We start from the raw sequence: 18,918 nt of genomic DNA, 5'->3' as shown, positions 1-18,918 counted from the left end.
GATTTTGTAGCAATGCAAATTATATAAATTTAATTGCATGTAATTAGGGAGCAAAATTTGGAATACAGTTGCAATGTTTTTGACCAAGATTAATTAGCTTTGATTTGTTTTCATTCTACAAATAACAAATTAGGTTCTCATTATTAGCATTATCTTCCCTTGTGTTGCATTAAAAATACACATCTTTTTATCATTGATATTGTGAGTTTAATTTCTAAGATAAGATCATTTATGTAATTATGTCAAATGATAATCAGACCGACGACGACCATATCATCATTGCTCATGAATACTCTTGTCTCATGCTACCTATTTGAACCGACCCTTAAATATCCTTCTTAAATAACACATACCTAAATACTCCCAATCTTTCAATAAAAACTCCAATAATACAAATTAAACAATGATCGATTACATCTTTTAAAATTATGATCATTTAATTATTACTCCTTTGTTCGTCATTAATCGTTTGTCCCAGTTTGTCATTTTTGCCCATCCACGAATAATTGCCTCGTTTACATTTTATTACTATTTTTGGTGCAATTTATTAGTATCAAACACGTGCTACTTCATTTTTGGCTTAATTGTTGCAATAAGGACTTTGATACAACAAAGAATGAAAAGAAAAATGTACAACTTTATATGTTTCATAATAAATGGTACACTTGAATAATGACAGAAGCTTTTAGAAGATGTTTTATATCTTAAACGGATAGAGAATATTAATATTTATATTCAGTGGCGGAGCCAGACTTTTAACGATGCGGTCCAAACAACTACTCCATCCGTCCATAAAAAATAGTTTCATTTATAGACGATACGAGTTTTAATGAGAAAGTGGTAAAATAAGAGAGAGAATGTATAAAAATGTGGATAAAGTAAGAGAGATGAGATAAAAAGAGGTAAAGTATGAGTGGAAAATTTTCTATGTTTATAAATGAAACTATGTTTTGTGGACATTACAAAATAGCAAAATGAGACTTTTTTCGTGAATAAAGGAAGTAGTATTAAAATTTGTTTAGTATGTTCAGTGTTCGGAACAACTCGAACATAAGCCATACAAAAAGTTGTGCATGAGAAATAGATAATAAGAAAAATATGAATATATTTTTTAGGGCATAGCATTGATATTAATTTTACTAATATTTTACTACAATATTATATATTTATGAATACAAATTGAAATCATTTATGCAAAATTAGTAACACACGGATGAGTGCCCCATTTTCACACCAACTGAACTGACTACTGATGTGTTTAATGTTGCATACATATATAAATGTATAGTAAATATTAAATGGCTGGGGCCTAAGAGCCCCCTAGCCCTACCGTGACTCTACCAATGTTTATATTAATACGAGAGAGAATTTTTTTCTAAAAAATGAAATGTGATATTATAAATTAAAAATAAAAGTGTGACATCTGTTATAATACGAGGGAGTATATACACCTTTCGTGCCTCCAATTTTTTTTTTTTTTATGGATAATATAAATTTTTATAATCACATAGTATTGCACTCATAGAGTAATTTTTATAATCACATAGTATTGCACTCATAGAGGAAAGCCCAATTATTGTATCTTGTGGATTTGGAAGCTACACGTATTAGTATACTATTAAATCTGGTTGTAACAATTATAACGTGGGTCGTCGGTTTCACATATTGGAGTATTGGAATAATTGATTGATTGTGGGCGCCTCATGTCTAAAATAAAACAAATTATTGACAAAATCATAAAATTAAATTAAATTTCGCAAGTAATCATCTCAACGAAAAAAAAAATTAGTTAAAAAATTAGTATTATGAAATTTGAATATGTTATGAGTAATTTCACGACAAGAAATTGAGACAAAAATTATGTACCTAATAGTAGTATAGCAACTGGAAAATTATACATAGAAGTGAGTTAAATAATGTCGTCTATTCATAAACAAAACGATACACTACATTATTAGGAAAAAATCATCGATATATTTCGAATTTTGGTGAACTAAAAAAATCCCTTGAAAGGAAACTTTTTTATTTTATTTTTATTTTTGCCTTTTATTAATGGAAAAAACATCAATCTAATTGGCGTGTTTCAAAACGCCAAATGTGTATTTAAACAAGCAAATATCATTGGCTTTTTTCAGATTAGTTACATATATATTTATTTTTTATCTAGAACAGAACAGCTGTAATGTTTAACCTAGTGGTGTGGAGTTTTTCTATCTCAAGTCACCTATTTACCACAACAATGGCTTGTTGCCCCAAGTTATTCATTTTAATTTCAACATAAATAATCATATAAAAAGTCCAAAAAATGCTAATGTTATTACTGTTTTTAGAAACCCCAATCAAATTAGAATTTTCTCTATTATAGAGAGCCTAAAAATTCCACTTTAAGGATCTCTTTTCCAAATTCACCCCAAATTCAAAATTTTCTCTATTATAGAGAGCCATAAAAGTTCCACTTTAATGATCTCTTTTCCAAATTCACCCCAAATTTAAAATTTTCCATTATTAAACGCAAGCAACCATATTATTTTGTCGTGAGATAATTCAAAACAAGTGCATATTTTATGAATCCACCACTAATATATATTAATAGTAGTTTGGGGCTAGAGACAAATTCCTGGCTTTGCCCGAATCCCTTTTAGCAACACTAAAAATGTTTTAAGAAAAATTAAATTATGTCACTTTATTCTTTTATTTAGATTGGGCCCTTGGAAAAATATCGTAATAAAGCATTACACGTGACAACAACATGAAAAGTTTTGTGGACATTCTGTCACTTTCTTCAATCAATTATATTGGGACCTTACAACTATGTAATTATCATTAAACACGACAATAGTAGCAAAAATCACGTTCTGTCACTTTTTCTATTTTATTTCCTAACGCTTCGATCATTCTCCAATCTTCAACGTGACTTCAAAATCATCACCCACGACCATAATATAAGTCACAGTGAAGGCAAAAGAAGCAACAAGTTAGAGTGTAGTTGAAATTGATGATGAAGATGGCAATTCATAAGCCAATGAACCATCTTCGTAGTTACTCACACACCAATGTTTTGTCTTCAAAACTGCCACGTGTCTCTTCCGCCACTTGTCGGCGGCTGCCACCGTGGAGTTGCTCTTTACGTCTCAGCAACCATCGTGGCATCCAATCGGGACGGCGATCCGGTGGCTACCCTCCTTCCATTTGGGATTTCCACTACATTCAAGCACTAAACTCTGAGTATAAGGTGACTTAATAAGCTATACTACGTAGTTTATGTGAGCATTATTCATGATTTTGTTTTATCTCTTTATATATTAATTATTTGAATTGTTATATAGAAATTGCACAAACTTAAATTTTAATAATTTAAACTTACGAAACAATTGGTTTTTATTATATTATACACAATCAATATATAGTACTCGGACATGAACTACACATCTTATTAATGTGTAGTTCACAACTATAAACAGTTGTGGTCACGACTGTTTCATGAATTGACGTGGCCACGGCTAAAATGTTTCTTAAGCGGAATTCGCTCTAGCTTTCCTATATTCGCGGGTGAAACCTTAAATAAAGGGCAAAATAGTACTACTTCTGAGCAAAAACATGATTATTTTTTATACTTCAATATTTTTAGATATTTTTAATCCATACATTATTTAAAAACAACTATTTTTCAGCATATAGTCCATGCTAATAGTATTGTGGTGTAGGGGGATATGCACCAGTTCCGGGCCGCAGGCATGATTGCTCAAGTGAAGATGCTGCTGCTGCACCAACAACGTTTCGAACTGATCGATGACCTGCGAAGACTGGGCATATCTTGTCATTTCCGACACGAAATCGCACAAATATTAAACTCCAACTATATAAACAACTATCATGAGACAAATCAAAAGGATTTGTACTCAACATCTCTCAGATTCAGACTCCTCAGACAATATGGCTTCACCATCTCTCAAGGTCTCTATACCTAATTCTAGTATTTAATTATTAAATATTTATTTAATTGATGGGAAACTAATTAAATCTAAGATGATTACAGATGTGTTTGATTGTTTCAAGAATGACAAGGCTACTGATTTTGATACCAAAGGATTGTTACAACTCTACGAAGCTTCGTTTCTAGCAACACGTGGCGAAGAAACGCTAGAAATTGCTAGAGAATTTGCTGCTAAATCTCTGCATAAAAGAGTAGTTGATCATGAAATTGATGACATTCATATCTTATCATCAGTTGAAGCTGCATTTGAGTTCCCTTCTCATTGGAGGGTTCAAATGCCATATGCGAAAGGCTTCATCGATGCTTACAAGAAGAGACACGGCATGAATCCAGTTGTGCTAGAGCTAGCCAAATTGGACATAAACATTGTTCAAGCACAATTTATAGAAGAACTCAAAGAGACCTCTAGGTGAAATATAATACTATATTGATATCATTTTCTCGATTGAAACACTAATTAATACTTATTGTTCATGATAGGTGGTGGGAGAGCACAGGGCTTGCTCAAGAGCTTCCCTTTATAAGAGATAGAATAGTGGAATGCTACTATTGGACGAATGGAGTGGTCGAACGTCGTGAACATGGATTCGAGAGGATAATGCTCGCCAAAATTAATGCTCTTATTACAGCTATAGACGATATCTATGATGTTTATGGCACTCTTGAAGAGCTCCAACTATTCACAGATGCTATTAGAAGGTTAGTACTATAATAATTATACAATTTTATCAACTATAGTACTATATGTTAATTTTGTGTAAATTTTGGTCAGATGGGATATTGAATCAATTGACAAACTTCCTCCTTATATGAAAGTATGCTATCTTGCACTATACAACTTTGTGAATGAGATGGGTTACTACACTCTCAAGGATAAAGGCTTCAACTCCATCCCATTTCTACACAAAGCGGTAACATTAAAAAACTCTTTGTATATATACATATGTGCATAACTATTTAGGAAAATATTGATGAAATTTTTGGCAGTGGGTAGATTTGGTTGAGGCATATTTGATAGAGGCAAATTGGTACCACAAGGGGTATAAACCTAGCTTGGAAGAATACATCAACAATGCTTGGATAACCGTGGGAGGCGTCCCCGTTCTATCCCACCTTTTCTTCCGGGTAACGGATTCGATAGACAAGGAGGCTGCCGAGAGCGTGCATAAATACCATGAAATTGTTCGTGCATCGTGCACGATTACAAGGCTTGCTGACGATATGGGAACATCACTGGTACGCGACGTAACACAATAATTGTGAAAACTTTTGCAATAATTATTAATAAGTATTGTGAAGTATAAAAATAGTCCTATACTAATAATCCTTGGTTTTATTAAACCTAGGCTGAGGTGAAGAGAGGCGACGTGCCAAAATCAGTTCAGTGCTACATGAACAAGAACAATGCTTCGGAAGAAGAGGCGCGAACGCATGTTCAATCACTCATAGAGGAGACATGGAAGACGATGAATAAGGAAATGATGGATTCTCCATTTTCAACATGTTTTGTAGAAGTTTGTGCTAATCTTGCTAGAATGGCACAACTTATATACCAAAAGGATTCTGATGGATTCGGAATGCAACACTCGGTTGTTAACAAACAGCTCAGAAGCTTGCTGTTTGAACCCTATGAATGAAGATGAGATAGTCTTGCATTGTGAGTTGAATAAGAAGAAGGAAAATATATGTTACTACTACTATTTATTATAGAGTATAAATCCTCTTTTGGTCCTTTATATATGGTCGATTTATGATTTTGGTCCAGAACATTCACTTTTAAAAAAGTAAGTCCGAAACAAATGAAAAACGATATCGTTTGCAATCCTTTTTTGACGGCACCGTCAATTCTCGACGGTCAACCGTCAATTAGCGAAAATTTGACCTGATTAGCATAATTTAATTACTGTAGCTAATTCAATATATTTTTTTTAATTTTTGGCTTTACATTTTTTAACACACTAATATTAAACACAAAATCCTAACTCTTATTTCATTCACATTTCTCCCCCCTGTTTCTCCTGCTCATTCTTCTTCTTCCTCCCCAAGAACCCTAATTCTTTTTCTGCATCTCATTCTTCTTCTTCCTCCACAAACACCTTCGAACATGGGCCGTTCGATGTGTAGCCGAAACTCCGTCTCCGTCGACCGCGACCGCTACCGCGACTTCGGAGACTTCCAATTTAGCTACGCTTTCTCTATTGTAAGAAGATGGTGGCGCTCCGTATTGTCATCGGACAAGGCAAACCGTCGAGGGGGAAGCTTTACTTCACATGTGAGACGAAGGAATGCGGTTTCTTCAAGTGGTGCGAGCCAAATCGTGATGTCGAAATTACGAGCCAAATCGGGCCAAATCTTCGTCATCCTCGGTCAGTGGTGGCGATTTTGAGGAGCTGACTTTGAATTTGACCAAAATTACGAAAAAAATTCAGAAATTAATGAATGTTTTAAGCTTTGTTGTTCATTGTTTTGTTGTTGTTGCAACACTTATGTGTATATTCAATTCAATTAATTTGATGTAGTATTTGTGAAATCCTATTTGAATTTTGAAGTAGATAAGTAATTTGAATTTGTTGTAGTGTTGTTCGTATTTGAATTTTGCAGTAAATCGTTTATGATGTTCTTAGAAAAATCGCCAGAAAGCCCTAATTGGACAATCCTAAAAGTATAAGTCAAAGTAGTCCTTCCTATAAGTTTTTTAGTTCCATTTGGTCCTGAACATTTACGCACACCAATTGCAGAGTTACAGTTACAAAATTTTGTGAGTGATGTTGGTTTCATACGTTATGAGATTGCTTCCTCTATGTGATTGTTTCTTCATCGACTATGCCAATAAATTGACATCAAATTGAACCAATAAATGGACAACAAAATACAATACAAAGTGACCCTTCATATTCATTTTTTACTTCGTATTGGTCCTGAACATTTAACCGATTAAAAAGACATAGGCATAAGGTACTGCATTAAACAACAGATCACAAATTAAGCCATTTACACCTGATAATGTCATAAGGTAATGTCATAAGCCATTTACACCTGATACATGCTAAAAAAACAACCACAGTTACATGTTACATCCAAAAAAAATATTGTCATAAGACAATGTATCAACCTTAACACCATCAACACCCAAAAACCATCAAAACCCACAATGACGGGGATATCGGGGCTTCTTCGTCCTCTCAAAATCAGGGTCGCTTTATGGGGAAGCTCGACGGTCACCCACTGAAGAAGTAGGGTTCATTTTCAGAGAAGAATGGACATATGTGTCTGAGCTAGGGATAGAACCCACAAATATCGACGCAGCCGACGGTCCTTGTTCGGTGTCAGGCGGACGTGAATTGCTCGTTTCAGCCTTCTTCCTCTTCCTCGCATAAGATTTTTTCACGACGGAGAGACCTTCGGTGTAACGGTGGTTTGGGTACGGCGACTACCAACTCATGGCAACCTACAATAATCGTTGGAATCGGTCGGAATCGGGCTTCTTGGTCGGAATCGGAACTAGGGTTCTTCTTCGAGAGTGACGAGAGAGAAGAAAGAAAAGAGAGAGATTGACGTTTGGTCGGAATCAGAGTTCTTTAGTGAAATATGATAATTGATTATTCATATTCAAAAATATTTTAAAAATTGAATTATTAGCAAAATAATTAAAATAATATTAACCAACTAATTCTTTATCATTATAAATATAATTGTCTAATAAATTTTCAATTAATCATAAAATTAGAAATATCATACCGTACTAAATCGAAAATTCGAATTTTGAAGAAAAAGAAATCCGATCAAAACCAAGTCTTCAAAAAGTCCAAATCGAATTTTTTTCTTTTTTTTTTCAAATTCGATTTAATTTGGTTTGATTATTCGGCCCAACTCCTTAGAGGCCCAGAACTTAAGCCCACCTCTTGGCTGGTCGAATTCCTCTGGCAGCATCTCAACCTAATTGGGGAAATTCTTCAATTTGGATTTCTGCTAGGGCACAGCTTTGAAATTCTTCATTTAGAGGAACGTGTTTGTGGAGCTGACAATGAACAATAGCGACAAGAAGAAGACGATGAAGAAAGGGAATGCTTCAACCGATGTCAGAGTTGTTGCTGAGACGGTTGCAGCTCGCCAGGTGAAAGGTAATAAGTCCAGCACTAGCTCGAGCTCGAAACGCACGAAGCACACGGCGGGTGGCCAATACTCGTCTAGTGAGGGCGGGGAAGGCAACGCCTCACAAGAGGTTGAGTTCCCGACATCGGATGCAGGGAGGTACCATCGTCGGCCGCAAGGGAACAAGGCGGCTAGAGCTCGCGCAGGGAGGGGCCGAGGTGAATCAAGCCAGGCGGTCTCCCAGGGCACGCCGCCGCCATCCCTAATTTCCCTGTACTTCACCGCCACGATGGCTGACACTTCCCGCATGCTGCCTGAACAATATGAAGCCCATTTTGCCGGCATTGAGTATATGGCAAGACAACTTGGTATTTGTATTCCGCCTCAAACGGGTGCACCGCCACCGCCTTCTGGGGATGATTCACCAGTAAAGTAGTTTTTATAATTTAAGTGTGCAATTTTTTAATTTCTACTATCTTAAATTATGTCTTTTTTATTTTTTTTAGATTTTAATTATGCGTTTTTTTATTGTTTTAGGATTTTAAATTGTACTCCCTCCGTCCACGATTAAGAGTCCCATTTCTAAATGACATGTGTTTTAAGAAATGTTAAGAAAATTGAGTGGTGTAAAAAAGTCAGTGGAATATGAGTCTCACTTGTATATATTAGTTTTAAATGATATGTGAGTGGAATGTGGCGTCTCTTTACCATTTATGGTAATTATGAACCGGGACTCTTATTCGTGGACGAATCAAAATGGAAAAACGGGACTCTTATTCGTGGACGAACCAAAATGGAAAAACGAGACTCTTATTCGTGGACGGAGGGAGTAATTTTTTTTTTAATTTAATGAAGTGTGTTTTTATTAATTGAATTTGTCGGAAACAGTGTGTCCTCTGTATCGACCTGTTGAATATGTTGGTTGATTTAGTTGTCTTTGTGTAAATTCTGTTTTGATTAAATTAACAGACCAATTCTGTTTTGATAAATTCCGATTTCTGAGAAAGTACAAATATTTTTTGAAGTTGCTTAGCCAACATTTTTAACTTCTCAAATGATACCTAGTGTCAATGCTGTTTTAGGTGCACATTCATAGTGTTCAGTAACAAATTGACCTGTTAGGCTTTGAAAATTACGTGATGTGCTACTCGTTTTATCGTACTGAAATGTGTCCGGGTTGAATGCAGAGATCATGATGCTGCAAAGCAAATTCGAGCAGCGGATACAACAGATGCGAGCTGCAAGGAAATTCCGCCCCTATTAACTGCATAACCCTCGAGTTTCAGAGATGACGTTTGGATATGAATTTTTTCGCTCATCGTCTATAGATTCGTCGTCTAGAGTTAGATTATAGGTTCACTCTGGAAAGCATTGTTGTCATGTACCAATTTAGCTCTTAAGATGTGCACTGGAGCACTGTTGTATGAAGCACCTGAATTCATACATGGAAATGTTCATCTCTCACTTTTTTCTTAGCCTCTTCTATATTACTACTAATTGTTTCTCTTTCTTTCTCTTATTTTTACCATTTACAAATTCTTAACTGACATTATTTTTCACTGGTGATGAGAGTATAAAAGAAGTAATTTTAGAACTAGTAGAACACCAATCTTTCAAGTAATTTCTCTCATTTATGTGAACATATGCATATGTATTTGTTATTCAAAAAGTCTTGTCAAATGTCAATCTTTGGTGTCATATGGAGTACTAATCTTAGGGCTTCGGTACTATAGAATTGAGAGTTTAAATATGAATTTAAATCCTTTAATTCCTAATCTATTACTCCTATTTAGTAGGGTTATGACTATGAAATTAAGAAATTTAATCAAATTGTTTATTCCGCACTCTTAAAATTTGAATGATAATTCAAAATTTCTCAATTTTTTCATGTAATTAAAATTGTGGTACTATTATTTTTAGTTTATTAAACTTAAAACGACGTCATTTAGTCGTCTACATCATCACATTAATACACATTCATGCTATTATTCATTGACAACATCAAAATTCTACATGTGTATATCAATGTAGTATAGAATTTGCCCCTAAATAAATTAACATAATAACTAGGGGTGAGCATTCAAGTTTCGGTTCGATTTTTTGCATAAACCGAACCAAAACTGAAAAGCCGAATTTAGTTCAAAATCCGAACCGAAAAATCAAAAACCGAAAATCGAACTTCAAAAATAGAACAAAATCGAAAAAACCCAAATTTTCAGAAAAAGCGGAAGACCGAAAAAATTTATGGAGTATATGAATATATATAATAATTTATTTTATATATGCTAATAGAATATAATATATATAATATAAAATTAATAGAATATACATAATGCATATTATATAAAATATATTAAAAGAATATATATTATATATATGATATAATATATTAAATTAATAGAATAAAATATATAATATTATAATTAAAATATAATTCGGTTTTTCGGTTTTTTTTTCGCTCAAACCGAACCGAACCGAAAAACCGAATTTCAAAATTTCGATTTGGTTCGGTTCGAATATTCAGCTTTCGGTTTTTTTTCTCACCCCTACTAGTATTAACATGTGACAATTAATAAATTAGTTATTATTTAAATTTTAAAAAATGTAATTTGACCAAACTTTATGATTTTATGACCAATTAACCCTTTTACAGATGCATGCATTGTGTTGATTGAACATAAATGCATTCTTATTTTTAAATGCAAAACACAATCATACTTTATTTGAAAAATAATTTGTCACTTTCTAGATGAATTGATTGAATTGAATTAACATTATTTATAGTATTAATTCGTTGAGTTCATTTTAGCATCTCGCTCATTTTACCAACCCTAGCTGCAAAATTCCCTAACAAAATAGTTAGGGAATTTTTTTGTAGAAGCTGATCAGCTAGTCTACAGGGAGACCACAAACACATTAATGATTAATTAATGGATTAATTTATTATTTGAAAAACTTTAACCCAACCTTCCATTGATGGTAACTCAAACACAAGTGCCAGAAATCTTCGAGAAAGACTTTCTGAATAACAATTTGGTTGAGCACAAGATCAAATATTTTAATACAATTTGCGATTCCTAGGTAATCTATGAAATGAGATCCAACTCATTGGTTTGGCATTTCAACTCTATTCATTAATTGTTCGACTGTGGCTTTAGGGTAATTGAATATACCATTGATTCAAATGAAGGCCACACACCTACACTAGATCATTAGGTGGTGGAATGTATGGTTAACATTTGATGCCATCATAAATAAGGGAATGATTTCAAGAATGATAAGAGAAAGTGACGTGGTGAAGTTGTGTCCTCTAGCTAGCTAGTAATAGTTGACCAGTTTGTCATGTTTACACATATATAAAATGGTGATAGTTGTTAATTGTTATTCTATGTGATACATCAAAATATAGAATAGAGAGTGAGTGTTTGCAAGATAGCAAGATAGGAAGTTGTAGTGCAGAAGCACAATTTTTTTTTTCTATGTAGTATAAGCCTTTTGTGAGAACTCTAATATCCAATTACCCTTCCTATTTCATTCTTTAGAGTTTTTTTTATCTGTAGTATCAAATATCCAGCAATTAATAATCTACTACTCAGAGCATCTTCAAGAAAGAAGTAAATGAAGAGGTAAAGAGAAATAACTATAATATTTATTTTTTATTCATAGAATTTCATTCTCTAGTATATGATGAATTTAAAAAGAATATTATTTCTTCTTTAATTTTGAAAATTTATCTATATCTTTTTGAAACATTTAGTTATTTCGTTTCCCCTTTTAAGTTTACTTCTTATCTTGGAAATCATTACTCTCTAGTATAAAATGAATTTAAAAAGATATTATTTCTTCTTTAATTTTGAAAATTTATCTATATCTTTTTGAAACATTTAGTTATTTCATTTGCCCTTTTAAGTTTAATTCTTATCTTGGAAATCGTTACTCTCTGCGTCCAAACTAATTTGAGTCGGTATTCCTTTTTTAGATGTGCCAACTATAATGAGTTAATTCTTTTTCGAAAAAAATTAAATATTTAATCATTTTTATTCTATTCCATCAACTACCTTACACTTTCTTATTTTATTTATTTCTCATATTTTATTTTATTTTCATTTGATTTGTTCAACACAATTTCTTAATTTTCGCGTCTAAATTTTTTATAACTTAGTTGGAACGGAGGGAGTTTTTTAAGAAAGTATAGTAACCTTTTTTTAGAAGGCAAACTAGTAACATACACATTAGAGAGTTTAGAACTACAAAAAATAACTGCAACATACTAACACGAGACAAAGTGAAGCAGAATCAATTGAGCACAAGATATCAAGTAGTTTCACAATGCAATTTGCGATTCCCAGGGATAACACCAATGAGATCCAAAATGGAAGACGAAGTGGAGGTTACAAGCCTACTCTTTGGGATTTCAACTATATTCAATCGTTCAAATTTGAGCATAAGGTAATAAACTATACCATTGATTTTCACTACTTCAGACTTGGGCAAATGGTAAAAAAAAACCATCTAAGTTTGGTCAAATTCTGACCTATTCCATAACTTAAATGACCAGTTATATCATAACTTTGGTATTTTTCTAGAAAGAAAAGCACCTCGAAAAGGTGGAGACTCTGATTGAGAAGGTGAAGAAGTTGTTGCTACTGGAACAACGTTTGGAGCTGATCGATGATCTACGAAGGCTGGGTATATCTTGTCATTTTCGAAACGAAATCGATCAAATATTAAATTCCAAATATTTGGAGAAGAATGAGTCAGATGAAAGGGATTTGTACTCCACAGCTCTCAGATTCAGACTCCTCAAACAATACGGCTTCACCGTCTCTCAAGGTCTCTATACCTAATTCTAGTACTCCACTTAATTATTAAATATTTATTTAATTGATGGTGAAACTAATTAAATATAAGATGAATGCAGAAGTGTTTGATTGCTTCAAGAATGACAAGGCTACTGATTTCGATTCCAAAGGATTGTTACAACTCTACGAAGCTTCGTTCCTAGCAACACATGGCGAAGAAACCCTAGAAATTGCTAAACAATTTGCTACTAAATCTCTGAAGAAAAGAGTAGTTGATCATGAAATTGATGACATTCATCTCTTATCATTAGTTAAAGCTGCATTGGAGTTCCCTTCTCATTGGATGGTTCAAATGCCAAGCGCAAAATCCTTCATCGATTCTTATAAAAGGCGATCGGACATGAATCCATTTGTGCTAGAGTTAGCCATACTGGACATAAACATTGCTCAAGCACAATTTCTAGAAGAACTCAAGGAGACATCTAGGTGAATACCATATAGTAATTCATTTTTTTGACTGATGAAATTAATTCTTATTCTTGATGTTAGGTGGTGGGAGAGTATTGGGCTTGCTCAAGAGCTTCCCTTTGTTAGAGATAGAATAGTGGAAAGTTACTACTGGACGACTGGAGTCGTTGAACGTCGTGAACATGGATTCGAGAGGATAATGCTCACCAAAGTAATTGCTCTTATTACGGCTATAGACGACATCTATGATGTTTATGGTACTCTTGAAGAGCTCCAACTATTCACATATGCTATTCAAAGGTTGGTGCAATAATCACACACCACAAAAAACTCACTGTTTGCTGACGGAATTACCCATCACTAATACTGAAATTTGTTCACTTAACAGATTAGTGACAGACTAAGTTTTGACAGATCCATCAATAATAAACTTGTTAGTAAAAAATTTTAGTGACGGATTTGTCTGTCACTAAAGTTACTAATTCTCCCAATGACAAAAAACATAGGTGGCTGCTTTGCATTAGTAACGGAAAAATCTGTCAGTAATTAGTGATTGACGTTTTTCAGTCATTTGTCATTAGTTGTTGATCTATCAATCGCCGTCACTAATTCCGTCACTATTCAGTGCTTTTTTTAAGTGACAATTTTATTAATTATAATATAAATTAATTGTATTCATATTTTGGCTAGATGGGATACTGAATCAATTGACAAACTTCCCACTTACATGAAAGTATGTTATCTTGCACTATTTAACATTGAGAATGAGATGGCTTACTATACTCTCAAGGATAAAAGCTTCAACTCCATCCCATTTCTACGAAAAGCGGTAATTAACACTAAAAAACTTAAGCATATATATATATATATACTTGTTATAAATGATTTTTTTTTTCTTCAGTGGAGTGATTTGACTGAGAGATATTTGATAGAGGCAAATTGGTACCACAATGGGCATAAACCTAGGTTGGAAGAATACATCAACAATGCTTGGATAACAGTAGGAGGTGTTTGTGTTCTATCCAACCTTTTCTTCCGGCTAACGAATTCGATAGAGAAGGAGGCTGTTGAGAGCGTGCATAAATACCATGATATTGTTCGTGCATCGTGTACTATTGGAAGGCTCGTTGACGACATGGGTACATCACTGGTACGTACGTATGTGACAACCATTGACACTGTGTTGATATTTTCTGTTGCTGTTATTTTTTCATCTATTGACATTTTTAACTGTCCAGATAATAATTTGGAGTATATTGTTAATCTTAGGATGAGGTGGAGAGAGGCGACGTGCCAAAAGCAGTCCAGTGTTACATGAATGAGAACAATGCTTCGGAAGAAAAGGCGCGAAAGCATGTTCGATCACTCATAGAGGAGACATGGAAGACGATGAATAAGGAAATGATGGATTCTCCATTTTCAATATATTTTGTAGCAGTTTGTGCTAATCTTGCTAGAATGACACACCATATGTACCAGAAGGAATCTGATGGATTTGGAATGCAACACTCATTGGTTAACAAACAGCTCAGAAGATTGCTCTTCGAACCCTATGTATAAAATATCAGATACTGCATTTGCCTGCAAAGCCAAGGATTATTTACGTATGATTTATCGACTTCCATATCAAATATAATTTCAGACAAATTCTTCACTTTGTGGTATTTCTCGGCTATTTTTAAAGTTGCGCAACTCGAATTTTAACCAAATTTCATGTTTTTGCAATTCACCCCAATTAATATTCTACTAACAAATATTGGCATGCCATATCCAATTAGTGGCTACTAGCTTAATTGTCCAATGAATATATTTTTGAGTAAAGGCTAAACTGATCCTGAATATATGCTCATTTTAAGATTTTGGTCATATACTTTATCTTTTGAATTTTTGCATCGGTCAAAATCGGGTTAAAACCGTTTAAAAATTGATGGAATTGTTAGTGTAGGACCAATTGTGATCCGAGTTGAAATGTTCAGGATGCAAAAATTCAAAAGTTAAAGTATAGAACCAAAATCATAAAATGAGCATATGTTCAGGACTAATTTTGACCTTTATTGATAATTACTCCAGTAAATAAAAAATTCGAATATTGAAAAAAAAAATCGGATCAAGTCCAAATCAAATTTAATTTTTGATTGATTTGACTATACGGCCCAACTTTTTAGAGGCCCACAACCCAAGCCCACTTCTTGGCTGGTTGAATTCCTCTGGCAGCATCTCAACCTAATTGGGGAGATTTGAGAGAGTCGATTGTGAAATTCTTCAATTTGGATTTCTACTAGGGCACAACTTTGAAGGATTTGACGTTTCCTATTCCAATTGCTTTACTAAGCCTGCGTTAATTCATTTAGAGGAGCGTGTTTGCGGAGCTGACAATGAACAATAGCGACAAGAAGAAGATGAAGAAGAGGAAAGCTTCAATCGATGCCAGAGTTGATGCTGAGACTGTTGAAATGAAAGGTAACTAAATGCTTCAATCAATTGATAATACTCGTGAGGGGATAGGATTGATTGAGACACGGTGGTATTGGCAGATGCAACACCGAAAACAAGCGGAGGAAAGAAAAAGAGTGATAGAAAGAGAAACAGGAGCGCGGCAGCTGGAAGAGATGCTGAAAACATTGTTCCTAGCGTTACTGCCGGAATTGAAGATGCAGTTTCTGATAGAGAGCCAAGTGAGGCGAAATTGCTGAAACAGAGGAAAAAGAAGAGGAAAAATGTTGTGAGTATTAGCCACATTGATGAATCCAATGGCCGAAATGATGCTTCGGAAGAATGCAATGGTGAGAAAAATGATTAAATTCTCAATGTTTTAAGCGTAACTTACTGTGCATCTCAAGTTTTAGGTATTGCAATGGATAGGATAATCAATTATGAAGATATGTTTTAAGCCTTGTTTAAAAGGACCTAAATCATTATAATGGATGAAATTGATGTTTGTCATGTGTGTGATAATGTGTGAAATATGAATTGGTAGAAATTCCATATAAGACTAGGCTGAGTAATCTATTTTGTGTTGGGATTCTGGGTGATATTACTTCTTAACAGTTATTGGATGGCAGATTCTATAACCAAAGAACAATTTTCAGTTTCTGGAAAAATTAGCAAGGGTGATTCTGTAAGGAATGGCAAGAAAGGTGAAAAGTTTATGAATTGCTGCGAATTATGTTTATCTTTGCTTGCTTTTATGTTTGATAATTGAATCCTATTGTTGTTAGGTAAGTCGAAAAATCGTGAAAGTAAGAAAAAGAAAAGGCAGCTAGTGTCAAATAATGTAACCTCGGATGATTTGCTGGAAACAAGAGAAGAAAATGCAGAAGATGAAGTTTATCAGATGTCTTCAGGCGATGAAGATTACTCTAAAGGAATGAAAAGTATGATTCTTGTTGTTTCTTGTAGATTCATGAAACATGATCATTTTAGGTAGACATGAGTTTGTTTATGTACAGCTTCCAATAGTGATGCTATTTCCTTTTTCCTCATCGTACACTTGATATCAAATGCTTTCATACATGTTAGCTGGGGTTTAGGGTTCATTAGAATGATAGAATCTCATTTTATGGTTATGCCATCATATACTTGTATGATTAGCAAATTGAGGTCTATTATATACACGTGATATCAAATACTTTCACACATTGAAACTTTAAATATGTTGGTTGGTTTAGCCTGTTTAAATAATATACAGTTGTCTTTGTGTGAAATATTTTTTGATAAAATAAGACACCACCCGAACGGTTGGGTGAATAAAATTGTCACATAGAACTCTATCTGCCCCTCTCTCCCTCCCTTACACCTTGTTCGCCCCTACGACAATGCGTATTCCACTTCTAGACTAAGTGGGATAATTTTTTTTTCGTAAATGTTGCTATTTTTTTACATGACTAAAGGTTCTCTGTGTGTTCAGAATGGATCACACACTATCATCAGAGTAGACCTGGACTGAATGTTCTGCAAGAGAGGATTGATGACTTCATAATGGCTCACGAGGCAAGAGAGGAGCAGGTAACAGTTTTACTCTGCAACATACCATACTATCTCTCAATTACAACATATGATGAAAGGGAGCACATTGATAATATTGCTGATATGATGTGTACTCAAATCATCGGCTAAAGAAGAAATAGTTGTTGTACGGCTGAATCTTTGGCTTGAATCTTTGTTCTTTCTCATTAATTTGTATCGCGGCCTTTACGATCTGCTTTCTTCTGCATCAAACTTCTGCTGACGTGTTTGATTCATGCAGGCTAAAGCAGAGAAGCTGGCCCAAGCTGCAGAAGGTGGATGGACTGTTGTTGTGCATCAGAAAGGTCGTAAGAAGACGACTGAATCTGAGAGTGGAATCGCTGTTGGTTCTGTGGCCCAAGCTGCTGTCCTAGACAAGATGGGAAAGAAGAAAAAGAAGGAAGTTGGCCTAGATTTCTACCAGTTCAACAGAAGGGAAGCACACAGAAACGGTAGGTTCTTCTGAATTGCTCGTCCAATTTTTCATAGGTTAATGCATTCTATGTTATATAGCCCCTGCATTTCATTTGTTCTATAAAGAGGCTGGCAATTTCTCAAAATTTTAAAGAAACTGAGCAGAAATGATCTTTTGGCCAACGTTGCAATCATAGTGTTTAGTAATAACTGAAATGTTAGGCTCTGAAAATTACGTGATGCGCTACTCACTTTCTCGTACTGAAATGTGTCTGGTTTGAATGCAGAGATCATGATGCTGCAAAGCAAATTTGAGCAGGATAAAAAGCGGATACAACAGATGCGAGCTGCGAGGAAATTCCGCCCCTATTAACTGCTTACGCCTCAAGTTTCAGAGATAATGTTTGGATTTTAAGTTTTCGCTTGTTGTAGATTTAAGGTTGGGTTGAGTTGAGTTGTATGAATGGAGTTAGAGATTTATAGGTTCACTCTGGAAAGCATTGTTGTAGCTGCTTCACCTGTACCAATTGGCTCTGAAGATGTACTGATTTATCTGCGCAGGAACATACAATTCGAATTTTAAAGAGAGAGTTTGAAAACATATTTATTCCAATTCAAATAGACAAAAGCATGTGAGCAATGTTTAATGCACCTAAATTTATATATGAAAATATTCATCTATTACTTTGTCTGTTCATAAAATCTAGTCTCATTTTTCAATTTTGGACGTTCGCCAAAAATAGCCACATGGCTGGGGCAATTTCGGCTGCAAATCACAATGATTTTACTTGAATTGCATAGGTGAGATAGTATCCCATTTTCAAACCATTTGGAATGGAAAATATATTGATAATTAATTCATTTCTTGTTCGAAAGAATACTTATTCTTTATGATGGGTGGTGGGAGAGAGTTGGGCTAGTCCATATATACCAAACATTAGGCATATTTTTGCATCACGAATCTATATTTATAAAAATTGTATAACTATATGCGGTTCAATTCACCTATTACGACTCGGGAAAAAACTAATAAAGAAAATCCGAGAAGATAAAGATTAAAAAAACCTAACTATGACTCAAATAGATATCTTGCAAATAAAGCTAGTATCTCTTGAAGATCTTTAACATAATCTCCAAATCTAA

General features: G+C 34.2%; 4 protein-coding genes across 7 annotated transcripts; all 4 read left to right on the top strand.

Moving 5' to 3' along the window:
* Window positions 1-2,880: 2,880 nt before the first annotated feature.
* On the top strand, window positions 2,881-5,730 carry LOC125219856 (1,8-cineole synthase, chloroplastic-like). The gene is made up of 7 exons (XM_048121942.2): window positions 2,881-3,232; window positions 3,705-3,954; window positions 4,037-4,403; window positions 4,475-4,693; window positions 4,767-4,905; window positions 4,982-5,230; window positions 5,341-5,730. The coding sequence occupies exons 1-7, from the start codon at window positions 2,996-2,998 to the stop codon at window positions 5,629-5,631; spliced, it is 1,752 nt and encodes a 583-aa protein (XP_047977899.1). The 5' UTR covers window positions 2,881-2,995; the 3' UTR covers window positions 5,632-5,730.
* A 2,165-nt stretch (window positions 5,731-7,895) lies between these two features.
* On the top strand, window positions 7,896-9,561 carry LOC125219945 (uncharacterized). 2 transcript variants are annotated; one of them, XM_048122039.2, is made up of 2 exons: window positions 7,896-8,518; window positions 9,274-9,561. In XM_048122039.2, exons 1-2 carry the CDS (start codon window positions 8,019-8,021, stop codon window positions 9,356-9,358), a joined length of 585 nt encoding a protein of 194 aa, XP_047977996.1. In that variant the 5' UTR covers window positions 7,896-8,018; the 3' UTR covers window positions 9,359-9,561. The 2 variants fall into 2 exon arrangements, with proteins under 2 accessions (XP_047977996.1, XP_047977997.1); XM_048122040.2 differs by having other exon boundaries at window positions 7,900-8,513.
* Window positions 9,562-12,384: 2,823 nt separating this feature from the next.
* LOC125185303 (1,8-cineole synthase, chloroplastic-like) lies at window positions 12,385-15,010 on the top strand. Its single transcript, XM_048081821.2, has 7 exons — window positions 12,385-12,535; window positions 12,673-12,919; window positions 13,008-13,374; window positions 13,438-13,656; window positions 14,047-14,185; window positions 14,258-14,506; window positions 14,626-15,010. Exons 1-7 carry the CDS (start codon window positions 12,416-12,418, stop codon window positions 14,914-14,916), a joined length of 1,632 nt encoding a protein of 543 aa, XP_047937778.1. The 5' UTR covers window positions 12,385-12,415; the 3' UTR covers window positions 14,917-15,010.
* Window positions 15,011-15,585: 575 nt separating this feature from the next.
* On the top strand, window positions 15,586-18,376 carry LOC125222850 (uncharacterized). 3 transcript variants are annotated; one of them, XM_048125694.2, is made up of 7 exons: window positions 15,586-15,816; window positions 15,891-16,139; window positions 16,446-16,493; window positions 16,575-16,730; window positions 17,264-17,361; window positions 17,603-17,813; window positions 18,063-18,376. In XM_048125694.2, exons 1-7 carry the CDS (start codon window positions 15,732-15,734, stop codon window positions 18,146-18,148), a joined length of 933 nt encoding a protein of 310 aa, XP_047981651.1. In that variant the 5' UTR covers window positions 15,586-15,731; the 3' UTR covers window positions 18,149-18,376. The 3 variants fall into 3 exon arrangements, with proteins under 3 accessions (XP_047981651.1, XP_047981650.1, XP_088912954.1); XM_048125693.2 differs by having other exon boundaries at window positions 16,419-16,493; XM_089056828.1 differs by lacking the exon at window positions 16,446-16,493.
* Window positions 18,377-18,918: the final 542 nt, after the last annotated feature.

Source organism: Salvia hispanica, chromosome 1 (genome assembly GCF_029641045.1).
Source record: "Salvia hispanica isolate PSC_SH4W2 chromosome 1, Shi_PSC_v1, whole genome shotgun sequence".
NCBI classification, from domain to species: domain Eukaryota; kingdom Viridiplantae; phylum Streptophyta; class Magnoliopsida; order Lamiales; family Lamiaceae; genus Salvia; species Salvia hispanica.
This window is presented reverse-complemented; position numbering and strand designations above follow the sequence as displayed.